Source organism: Jatropha curcas, chromosome 4 (assembly GCF_041381405.1).
Source record: "Jatropha curcas cultivar XTBG-Jc1 chromosome 4, XTBG_Jcur_1.0, whole genome shotgun sequence".
In the NCBI taxonomy this organism is placed as follows: Eukaryota; Viridiplantae; Streptophyta; class Magnoliopsida; order Malpighiales; family Euphorbiaceae; genus Jatropha; species Jatropha curcas.
The window spans coordinates 24,260,549-24,273,316 of NC_143154.1; the positions used below are offsets into that span (position 1 = coordinate 24,260,549).

General features: G+C 29.8%; 1 protein-coding gene across 1 annotated transcript; it reads left to right on the forward strand.

The window, feature by feature from the left end:
* The first annotated feature begins 639 nt into the window (after positions 1 to 639).
* On the forward strand, positions 640 to 1,968 carry LOC149497031 (putative methyltransferase At1g29790). The gene has a single exon (XM_089720565.1). It carries the CDS (start codon positions 693 to 695, stop codon positions 1,878 to 1,880), a length of 1,188 nt encoding a protein of 395 aa, XP_089576691.1. The 5' UTR covers positions 640 to 692; the 3' UTR covers positions 1,881 to 1,968.
* Positions 1,969 to 12,768: the final 10,800 nt, after the last annotated feature.

Genomic DNA, 12,768 nt, shown 5'->3' on the forward strand with positions numbered 1-12,768 from the left:
TTTTGTTAAGAGATCAATCAATTTTATTAGCTATCAATAGTAAAATTCTTTTTTGGTCTATATGGCATTTGTAATTCTTGATATTATTACTAATGAATTATTACATTTAAAAAAAGTATGGAGTTATTTTTCTAGTAAACTAACTTATATATAATTGTTTATAATATTTTTCATATATCATATAATACTATGCTATGTATTTTATTAATTTGAGTTTAATTCCAAAAAATTTATAAAAAATGATTATTCTTCTCAATTTAATTATTAAAATAATATGCATGTATATTCATTATATTCCTTCAATGATAACTTTTTTTTCATTATCTTATACAAAATCATTAAGTTAATTATTTCACATTTAACTTCCATTCACATATTTTAATTAAGTGGAGTTCGAAATATTTTAATTTATAGCTAAAAATAAATATATAAATACTTAACAAAAGAAGGATTTGAATTTGTGAATTTTATAATGTCAATATGGATATTAATTTCTCACTTTGAATCAATAAGAAATAATTTTCTAATGAATTTGTGAATTTTCTAGATTATTTTATAATTAATTGTATATTATTATTATATAGTATTAATTTATGGAGTGGTTTGCACTTATAGACATAGAAATAGAAAGAAGGAGCAACTACCTCACTACATAGTCTGACCTCTATTTTCTTCAGTTGAAAGCCATTTTAATGGATTCTCCTACTCATAAACCCAAGTCTCTCTCCATCAATCTATTCTATCTTTTCCTTCTCTTAACCACTAATCTTCTTACTTTGTTCCTTTCTTCAACCTTCTACTCTTCCTCCACTTGCTCTCTAAACCCTATAACCACCACAATATCCACCGCTACTGACCCTATTTCTACCAACTCTAACTTCGCCGATCAAGAATCCGACACCGACCTCCCACATGAATTCTCTGCCTTTACTTCCGGCCAACTCCTTCCATTTGGTTTCAACACCAACTTTGACTCCGACACCATCTACCCACCGGTAGGTAAAGCCTGCACTCAATTTCCAAACGAACTCCGTCGTTACATGATTTACTCAGTAAACGGATCTTGCCCAGACGATGAGCTTCTTGCACAAAAACTCCTCCTCAAAGGATGCGAGCCACTCCCACGCCGTCGTTGCCGGCCAGCGGCACAACCAAACTACGACGAACCCTATCCTCTCCCTGAAAGCCAATGGACAACGCCGCCGGACACCTCCGTCGTGTGGACAGCCTACACCTGCAAAAACTACGAATGTCTAATCAATCGTTATCGAACCCAAAAGGGATTCGACGATTGTAAAGACTGTTTTGATCTTGAAGGAAGAGAAAAGACCCGGTGGTTACAAAAACAAAGCAACGGAGTGGACTTCAGTATAGATGAAGTATTAGCGACAAAGAAACCCGGAAAGCTCCGAATCGGATTAGACATCGGCGGCGGAGTAGCAACCTTCGCCGTCCGAATGAAAGAAAGGAATATTACGATAATAACAACATCGATGAACTTAAACGGTCCGTTTAACAGCTTCATTGCATCAAGAGGAGTATTGCCACTATACATTAGCATATCGCAAAGGCTTCCTTTCTTTGATAATACATTAGATATAATACATTCAATGCACGTACTGAGCAATTGGATTCCGACGACATTGCTGCATTTCTTGATGTTCGATATATACAGAGTGCTTAGACCAGGTGGCTTGTTCTGGCTTGATCATTTCTTCTGCGTTGGTGACGAGTTGGAAAAGGTGTATGGACCTCTTATTGAAAGCGTTGGATTTAATAAGTTGAAATGGGTAGTGGGTAGAAAGCTTGATCGTGGACCTGAGCTTAATGAAATGTATCTCTCTGCTTTGTTGGAAAAGCCATTGAAGAATTCTTGGTGATTTTCTTTCTTTTTTCTTTTTTGATTTTGAGAAATATTGTATTGTATTTTTATAGTGGCTAATTTGAAGTTTTAAGTATTGGGACTAACGTTGACCCTTTGTTATTGAGAAGAAGAAAGGATCAAAGTATGTCAAATTTTCATGAGAATGAATTTCTTTTACCCACCCCTCTATGGGCTAAATCGATAATATTTTTTTTTTTGTAAAATGAGAATATTTCTATTATTTATTGAGAAAGAGAAAAAAAAATATATAAAGTGGAAATAATTTTGTTTAAACCTCTAATAAATGAATACATTTAGGCAAATTTTATCTAAATTTTCTGCAAGTTTTTAATTATTTTTATTTTATTTTTTCTTTTATGATTAAGTGGTTAACATCTTATTGCAAAGTTTCAATATCCGATAACATCATTTTTCCGTCACCTAAATATTAAAAATAAAGAATTTATTACTTACACCCGGTGTTTGAAACTAATCAAATAAAGAATTTTTTTACTACTCTTCATTTTTTTTTAAACCAATGTGTATAGTTAAAATATTGTCGTTTGAATAAAGATATTATTTATAATTAGTTTAGAGTATATAAGTGGATCCATACAGCAGGTATAAGTAAACCTTCCATAAAAAAAATATGCAATTTATAATACAACTCTCGGTATGAAACTAAAGAACATGGAAAAAAAGGAAAAAAACAATTACTATTACGTCCTTGTATATATCGAAATACAATTAGTTAGTCATTGTATTTTTAGAAATGCTTTTTAAAGTCGCTATGTTTCATTCCGTTGAAATATTTAGTCCTTCCATCTGATTTTTGCTAATTTGGCCGTTAAGTCAATAAAAAAGACGAAAATAGCCTTATCCTTCTCTGATATTGTCATTTTATATCAAACAATCCCCTTCTTCATCGTCTTCATTACCAAACCCACCATTAAACTTCATCACAACAACTTTATAAAAACCACCAAAATATTCAAAATCAAATTAAAAATCATCGAAGTATTCATAATCAAAATAAAAAAATCAAGGAAATATTTAGTCAAAGATTAAAAAAAAATCAAAATAAAAAAGAAAACAAAGATGTCTAGTAAAATATTTATACTCTATCTACTGCTTCAAGGTCTTTCTCTCTCTCTATTTTTCGTTTGAATACTAATTAAGCCTCATCTCTATATCTGGTAGAAATTCAAATCTGAATCTATTGCAAAGATATACAGATTAGGAAAACGAAACACAAAATTTCCAAAGACAAATACAACAAACACAATAAATATACAATAAGCCATAAACAATTACACTTCTAGCATGAAACAACCTTCAAAGTATACCTTAGAAAAAATAGGGAGGCATATACATAAACAAAAGCATATTATTTCAAATGGATTTGGAGATGTTAGGTCGATGATGCAAAAAAATATATTGCCAGTGAAATTACTTGGGTATCTTGAGTGATTAGTGTTTATGGCTAGAAAGTTAGAAGGTTGAACTGTAGAGGTAAGATATCAAAGAATGTCATGGCAAAAAAAGATTAACTGTTTGTTCAACATAACTTGACCCAAGAAAGAAGATGAACTGATAGAAATACAAAAGGGTATTTCTGAATTAATTTTAAATTCTCTCTCTTTTGACCATTCTTTATTCACTTGACAAACGGGAAAATTGGCAAAAATCAGACAGAATGAATAAATATTTCAACGGAATGAAAATATAGGGACTTCAAAAAGTATTTCTAGAAATGCAGAAATCGACTAATTGTATTTTGAAGAATTCAGGGACGTAATAGTAATTTTCTTAAAGAAAAAAACGTGAAGTAATAGTATACAATCAACTTTTCTTTCATTCAAAGTAACTATAATTCTCACATCATGCATGCTGGACAATGATAATTATATTCACAAATGGTAACTATAACATAGTTATCACTCTCTCTCTTCCATTTTAATAGCAACGTTGCTTTTTTTCACAAGGATAAAAAAAATGATTGGAATTTATTGGTTTTCTAAACATACATGATAGAATATTTAAATTGCCCTTCTTAAAAATAAATATGAAAAAAAATGTCACCTAATAGATATGGGTACGATTGAAAAAAAAAATTAAATAGTCTTAAATTCCTAAATGAACACTTAAAGCGGAACAATATGAAATGTCTATTTGTTACTATTAAAGTGGAACGGGGGAGTATAACTTTTGAAATGATAAGTGATACTCCATCCGTCCCAAAAATATAGTCTACTTTTTATTTTCACACAGATTAAAAAATAATAATTATAATTATTAAAGGATAATTTTATTCATACAACTTTTCTATTATACCCATTTTAAATAACACAAGCGTAATTATTATATTGAAATAATAAGTAAAAATTAATGAAGATTATTGAAAATACGATAAAATTTAATAAGGGTGTAGTAAAAAAATTTAAGGATTAATTATAATGTAAACAAAAAAAGTATACTCTATTTTGGGACAAACCAAAAAGGAAAGATGGACTATATTTGAGGATGAAGGGAGTATAATTTTATAAGTTGAAATATTTAATAGCTATAATTTAATAAATTGAATTATTTAATGAGTCAAAGTAAATAGTTTAGGGTGTGGTAAATTTATTTAATGTGTTTAATACAACTTTAGCTACAATAATTTTTACATTTTCAGGCATTCAATAGACATTTAAGCAATTTAATTTTACAAACTCGAATCATTTAATAAAATGATTTTATAAGTTGAAGCGTTTGATATATAAAATTTTATAAGTTGAAATGTTTAATTAATTAAAGTACAAGGGTAGCTGCTGCAAAACTTTTTATGGATGATATAAGAGTGAACTTATGCATTTGGCTCTTGCTTATGATGTGGAGGGCTTTAGATTTTAACTTATTATCCATTATCATAGTTTTTGCCTTGGAAAATGAAGAATTTGATATTATTTTTTTCTACACTTTAATTTTTATTTACACTTTGAATTTTATTTACCTTTATTTCAGTCTTTATGAGAATTAAGGTTTTCCATATTACATATTACTGTTAGTGACTTTGATTTGGATTTGCTTAATTGTAGTAAAAATAAAAATTGATGGATTCAAAAAAAAAAATTTAGAAATTTAATGGGCAAAACTTGATAAATTCAGAGGCTTAATTAGGTATTTTGATAAGAAAAAAAAATTTCTCATGTTAAAAATAATTATATCATTTGCATGCTCTAAAAACAAATATGGAGTGAAAATAATATTTTAAAAAAAATATTATAGCCCACACTTGATTCAAGAAATTAGTGATGATAAGTAGTACAATGAAACTTAACAATTTTAATAAACCATAATTAAGTTCTAACAGGGATATGACTTGAAAAGATTACAAGAAATATTCATATATGGTAGGATAACAATAAGATTGTAGCCATTAAAATTAAATATTTTTTTTATTTTATATGGTCAAATAAAGGTGAAATGCTACTGTAAATCTGACGAATATCATTTAAGTAATAATAAAAAAGTTAAAACAGATTCCGAGAATCAGAAGTTCACAACCAAAATTGACGTCCATTGACTTGATTAGGCACTTTGATTTTATCGATTCCTTATAATTTCTTTCTCTCCCTAATTTTAATTTTTTATTGAAACAAGAACATGATAATGAGTCAGTTTTTCTCTAAAGAAATTGAACAGTTATGCTTAATGCCTTTTGTTTAACTTTTATTAGTTTAATTTATTTTTCAATTTTTCCCTTAATTTCATTCTATATCTTTCTTTTAATGTTTTTGGGTTACATCTACTTGCAAATTGAAATGAGTATAATAATATTTTAAAAGTTCTTGGTTTTTTTAGTTAAAAAAAATTGCAATTGATTGTGCATGGTAAAAAAAAAAACTCACTTTCTATGAACAAGATACAAAATATGAATTTGTTGTCATAACATTATCTTTTACTTCATTTTAATGGTAGAAGGAGAATTTAGTTTCACATATTTAAGAAATATCAATGGAGTCGGTCTCACTCGTTTCTTTATAGGAGAAGGTCGAGAACCATAAATTTTTTTTTTCAAGTTTGAATTTATTCATTTGGAATATGGAATTTTCAATATTCCTTTTTATTTCTCATCAAACGAACAAGTACTATACATCAACCGGTAGAGAACAAAAATAATTACATTTTAATTGAATTAGAGAAGTGACATTAATATGATGTAGAAAAAGTCGATCCCTAATCTTTTATTGCTGTAAAAGAAAATTTGAATAAGATTGAACAAAATAATTTTCTCAATATAAAAGAAAATCTAGCATAATGAGCCTAACTAACAAAACAAAAATAGCAAACAAAGAAAAAAAAATTGTTTAAGGATATCACTATGAGTAATGTCAAGACGAGTGAGATTCAAGTAGAAAAGCCTACCAATCGTGCGACAGTATTGCTCTGGCTCATCAAGTAAAGACCCCATTTTCTAGCATTAACTTCATGCCTTGTACTAATAGTGTAGAAGTAGGACTTGCATAATTGAGATTAGCATTTGTGATTAGATCCATGATAAATTTGCACCGTAATAAGTACGTGCCCTCATTTGACCTAGCTATTTTCGGCCCTGGAAAATATTTTCCATCAAAATTAATTACTGAGATTCAGCCGTAGCAAGTGGTAAATCTAGGTCGAACTCTAGAGACTGAAATATTAAATTTTATGTTTATCGAAAAGGGATGGGGTTGGTTTGCAATATTTAATCTAAAAAAATAAATTCAAAAATTAACAACTAAATTTTAATTATAAAATCAATTTAAACAATCATTTAATTCAAGGTAATTCGTGATCCAATACAGAATTGATCATAGACAATAAATATGCAATTATCTCTTTACGAATACATAACTAAAACTTACCAAACAGCATGATAAATCACTTAACTTCTCTATGTATGCCAATCCTAGCCCAATACCAAATTGACTCTAATTACTAAATGAATTGGTATTAAGCAATCTTTTCAATTTAATAAAAGCTTTAATGACGGGAAGTGGTTAAACTTGAAGAATAATTTATGAAGCATGAATTATTTAATTCACCCTACTGTTTCTATAAGTTGTTATTGAAAATTTGGGACATAATCAATAAAACCTTTTTTTTCTATAATCATTCAATCTTACATAATAATTACGGATTACGAAGGTGAATTAGCAATTAATATTATCAAACAATTAACTAACATGCCTTCTTAGTAAATCATTCAATAATTAAACACAATGAATACAAGAAACAATAAATATTCAATTAAGAACCTGGTTTCACAATTCGAGCATATGAATTTTGAATCCCTTGAACTGAATTAGAAGAAATTAGCTACTCATGTTCATTGCTATAATCCCCAAAATAAAATAGCACAAAGAAGAAAAACAACAACTCCCCAAAGAATAATCCATACCTAAATAAAAATAAAAATAAAAATAGAATAGAAAAATCTCTCTCAAAAATATTAAGATAATAATTATCCTTGAATCAATGAAAAGAATATTTGAATAAACGAAATATATTTCTTCTACTATTTCACGGTCTTTTTGAATAGCTTCCTTATCATATCAACCTCTGACTCCTTCATACAAAATGTTTCTCTTCATCTCAGCTTTCTATACAGCCCGAGTCTGACTTGTTAATTCAAATTCATTACTGCTTTTGACTCATAAAACATTTAAGTTTCAGTTTTGGTCCTTCATAAAAGTTGCAGATATATGTCTTAGCTTTCTAATGGCTCTTGTATCACGTCATTTGGACATCTATAGCTCCAGAAAAATACTAAATTACTCAGCAAAGGTCGAAATTACGAAAATGCTGGACATTATCCAAATTAAATCATTTATTCACAAAACTCACATCATTATGCCTAATTGATAAATAAATACTAATAATTCAAAATTAGGTAATATCAAAAATACTAAGTGTAATTAGACAAAAAAATATATAATATATACTCTCATCAATATCTTAGGTCTTTGATAATATATTGTTGATGAAGGAATGTTTTAACATTAATAATTAGCTTCTGTAGGCCCAATGATTAAAACATCATCCACATATACTAATAGGGCTAGAGATTCATCCCCTGGCCCTTTAGTAAAGAGGCAATAATCTGTCTGAGATTGTTAAAAGCCAAATTTGAGCAAAGTAGTAGTGAATTCTTTATTCCACTGGCTGCCTACTTGTTTTAGGCTATATAACGATCTCTTCAACTTACAAACTTGACTTGTAGAAGCCTTAGTGTAGCCTTATGGTGGAGACATGCAAATTTCTTCATCAATATGTCTATGAAGATAGGCATTATTAATATCTAGATGATGTAAAATCTATGATTTTGCTGTAATAAGAGCCAACAATACTTTGATAGTAACTAATTTTGTCATTGGAGAGAAACTTTCTGTGTAGTCAAGGCCTAGTAACTGATTATATCCCTTAGCAACTAACCTAGCCTTGTACTTGTCTACTATTCCATCAGGTTTGTATTTAATCTTGTATACCCATTTGGAGCCTATAGCTTTCTCGCCTTTAGGTAGTTTTGTAATTTCCCATGTTTCATTTGCCTCTAATGCATCTAGTTCTGCTTGCATTGCTTGTAGCCATTTATCATCTTTCTTTGCATGATTAAAAGACTTAGGTTCATGAAATTTAGATAAGTTATTTTGAAAAGCAAGATAAGCAGTAGAATAAGATAAAGAAGTTAGTATGGTGTACTAACCTTTGATTATTATCGGACATGAAGCAAAGCTATTGGAAGTTGAAAGAGCTACAAAATCTGAGAACTAAACATGTTTGGATTTGATTCTTGTACTTCTTCTTAATGGTCTATGTGATGGTGTAAGGTTAAGAGTAGGTTCCTGAGATGTTTGTGGTCCTGTGATTTAGTTATTTGGTTGCATTTCTTCCAAATTGGGTGATGGATTGATGGATTGTGAATAATCTTGAATGCTGGTATGGATAGGTAAAGTAGGTTGAATGTCATCTGGTTGTGTACTCTATGTGATTGAGTCTTTTATGCAAGTAGGAAGAGCAAATTGGTACGTAGAGGTAGGGACAGAATTTTGAATAGGAAGCTCCTTAAGTATGATATCTCTAGAGTAAAAAATCTATTTAGACTGTAGGTTACAGAGCTTAGAACTATTTGATGTGGTGCATATCCTAATAAAACACTTGGAATGCCCTAGTATCAAACTTGTTTTTGAAAGGTAAAACATTGCTGGCAAAACAGAGGCATCCTTTGGTTCTAAGATAGACAATTTTAGGTTTTTTATTATAGAGAACCTCAAAAGGTGACTTCCATTTAAGAATTTCTCTAGGAATCCTATTTATATGGGTAGCAGTTAATAAAACCTCTAACCAAAAATGCCTTGGTAAATTTGATTTAGCATGAGTGTCTACCTATTTGTAATAAAGATTTGTGTTTTCTTTCAACCCTACCATTTTGTTGGGGTGAGAGGGACAAGAGAATAGTTGTAGTATGCCTTTTTTTTTATATATAAAGAGATCTTGTAATTGTTAGTTCACAAATTCATGTCCATTATCTTATTTGATTTTCTTGATTCATATGTTGAATTGTATTTCAATCATGCTTAGATAGTGTCTAAACACTTCAAAGACTTGAGTCTTATCTGTGATCATATAAAGTAAATATACTAAAATCCTCCACTAAGGTACCATATATTTTGCTCTAGTGACAAATTTAATTGAATAGGGACCCCAAACATATATATGTATTAGTTCAAAGGGTATAAGTGAATGGATAGAACTCGGAAGAAAAGGTAATTTGTGTTGTTTGGCTTGTTGGCATACAAAGCAATCATTAAACTAAACATTCGTATTTGATATTTCAGAAATATGCTTGAGTCTTAAATTTGAAAGATGACCTAATATTGCTTGCCATAACATCCCAATATGTTTGTGATGATTATTGCAAGTAGTAGCATTATAAAAGAGTTGTAGAATGAAATGAAGTGTTGTCTAGATGATGTAGACCTCCTTTAACTTTTCCAATAGCTTTGATGTCATCATTCTGCATATCCTACATTAAGTAAAAGTCAATATGTGTTTTGATAGAAATATGGCACTTTTTAGATAAGGTATGAACTGATATGAAGCTACACCTAAAACTAAGGACATATAGGACATCTTTCAAGGTTAGTTTAGAATGCAATATGATAGTTCATGTGAATGTGACCATTTTTATGGAGCCATTAGGTAGCTTAACTGTCTTGGGGTGTGGTAATTTTTAGAAGGTGTCAAAAAAATGTATGTTATGAGTCATATGATCCGTAGCTCCAGTGTCTATAATCCAAATCTCCTTTGTCCTTTTGTGTTATGCAATTAACATGAGATCTAACAACAATACCTGCAAAGCTTCCACTATTTGCATTATCATTGTGTGGTTCTTATTGCACTTCCTTGCCCTTCAATGCTTTCATCATTTCTTTTTTGTTTTTCTTGGTTATGTTGTCACTGTATTCTCCATATGAATCTATGTTCATTGCTTCTGAATGTTCAAAAAATGTTCCTATTATATATAAAGCCATTAGCTTAAACCTTCTTCTGTTTTAGATCCTTATGCTAGTCCGAATATCCAAGTAGTTTAAAACAAGTTTCCCTCATATGTCCGTCCCACTACTTTGCAATGTGTACAATACTTGTCTTCCTTTCTCTTGTTGAAATTTATGTTATCTTTGCCATTGAACCTTTGGTAATTCCCTGGTTTACTTGCATACATAGCCACAGTTTGCTCATTCGATTCAAGGGCTAGGTTATGCACCTCTTTCTGTTTTTCAACCCTAAGAACCATTGAGTAAGCACGATTCACACTAGGGAAAGGATCCATAATAAGAATTTGATTTCTCACATTGTCATAAGAGTCATTTAATCCCATTAGGAATTGTATCAAATTATCTTCATTTTCAATTTTTGTCATATTTCTAGATGCACCACAAGTACACATAGACAAAGGTCTTAGACAACTTAGTTCATCCCACTATTTTTTTCATTTTGGTGAAGTACACAATGACTGAGTTGTTTTCTTGTTTTAGACTTGATATCTCTTGCTTAATTTGTAAAGTAATGGGACGTTACTTTCACCAAATCTCTGTGCAAGTTCTTCCCATAGTTCTTGTCAAGAGTTTGTATACAAAAAAGCCTCCATAATCTCTTTTAAAATTGAGTTAATATCCAAGAGACAACCATGTTATCAATTCTCATCCACTTATCAATTATAGGAGAGTTAATAGCTGGTTTAACACACTAACTATTAATGAACCCTAGTTTGTCTTTAGCTCTTAAAGGTATAAGCATAGATATACTACAAGATAAGTAATTATTACCAATAAGAAGACCTCTTACTAGTATTATTGTAGGATTATCTGAATTCAACAATTTCATTGCATTTGACTCCTCTGTCTCTCCCATTGCAGGTGTTGTTGTTGTCATGATTATTGTTCTTGAGTGGCTTTTGTAGATTGAGAGTTGGTGAAGATGAGTGAATTGGAGTTTTTAAGATGAACATCTAATTGCAGATCAATCTAATTCAGGCTCTTATACCATGATCAGAAACAATGTATATGAGAAAAATCAGGAAATTCACAGAGTAAAATGAAGAAGACGATATTATTAATGAGAATACATCTATAGAATAGGAAAAAATAACTACCCTATATTTATACTAATCTATTTTTTTGTTTATTGTGTACATGAATGTGTTGGACTAAATCTACTCTAACAAACTACTTTGACAACTCACATAAATATATGGGTTTGAGTCTACAACATTTTTGGGCTTTGAATTATAAGTTGGCCCACTCCATTATTTGTTGATTTTGATTGTTTAGCAAACTCTAAACATAACATTTAGAATAGCCATCACTCTAATATGTTATAGTAATGTTGAAATATAGGTAGGAAGAATAATTAGAAGCTCGAGGGAGGAGAATGGAGAAGAGATCGACAAAGATGGAAAGGGGAATTAGGGATTAGATTTGCATTTATGTTTGAAACGGTGCGTTTTGCTCAATTTTAGGGGCTAGAGTTTAGTTAATCCAAGCAGGTTAGGTGAGACCCATTTTATTATTATTATATTATAAACTCTGGCTAATTTTGCATTTAGGGTGACAATATGTTTAAGTTTTTGAGCTGAGGTGTTAGTAGACAAACGTCAGTTTTGGGTGTTATTGCAACAAGTCGCAAAGCTTAGAGTACTTTTATAGGTTAGGTTGTTCAATAGAATGATTTTATAATTTGAAGCGTTTGATATGCATAAAATGTTTAATTGATCAAAGTAAAAAGAATCTGCTGCAAAACTTTTTATGAATGATACAATGGGGAACTTATGCATTTGGCTTTTACTTGTGATGTGGAGCTAAATTTTAATTTCTTATCCATTATCATAGTTTTTGCCTTTGAAAATGAAGAATTTGACAACAAATAAAAGTTTAGAAATTTAATGGGCAAAACTTGATAAATTCATAGGCTTAATTATGTATTTTTGCTAAGAAAAAAAACCCTCAAGTTAAAAATAATGATATCATTTGCGTGCTCTAAAAACAAATGTATAGTGCAAATAATATTTACAAAAAATTATAGCACATACCTTATTCAAAAAATTAGTGATGATAAGCAGTACAATGGAACTTAACAATTTTAATAAACGATATTTAAGATCCAACTGAGATATGACTCGAAAGATTACAAGAAATATTCATATATGGAAGGATAATAATAAGGTTGCAGCTAATAAAATTGATATTTTTTTGTTTTATATGGTCAAAAAAAGGTGAAATGCTACTGTAAATCTGACGAATGTCATTAAAATAATAATAAAAAGTTAATCACAGGTTTCGAGAATTAGAAGTTCACAACCAAAATCGAAGTCCATTGGC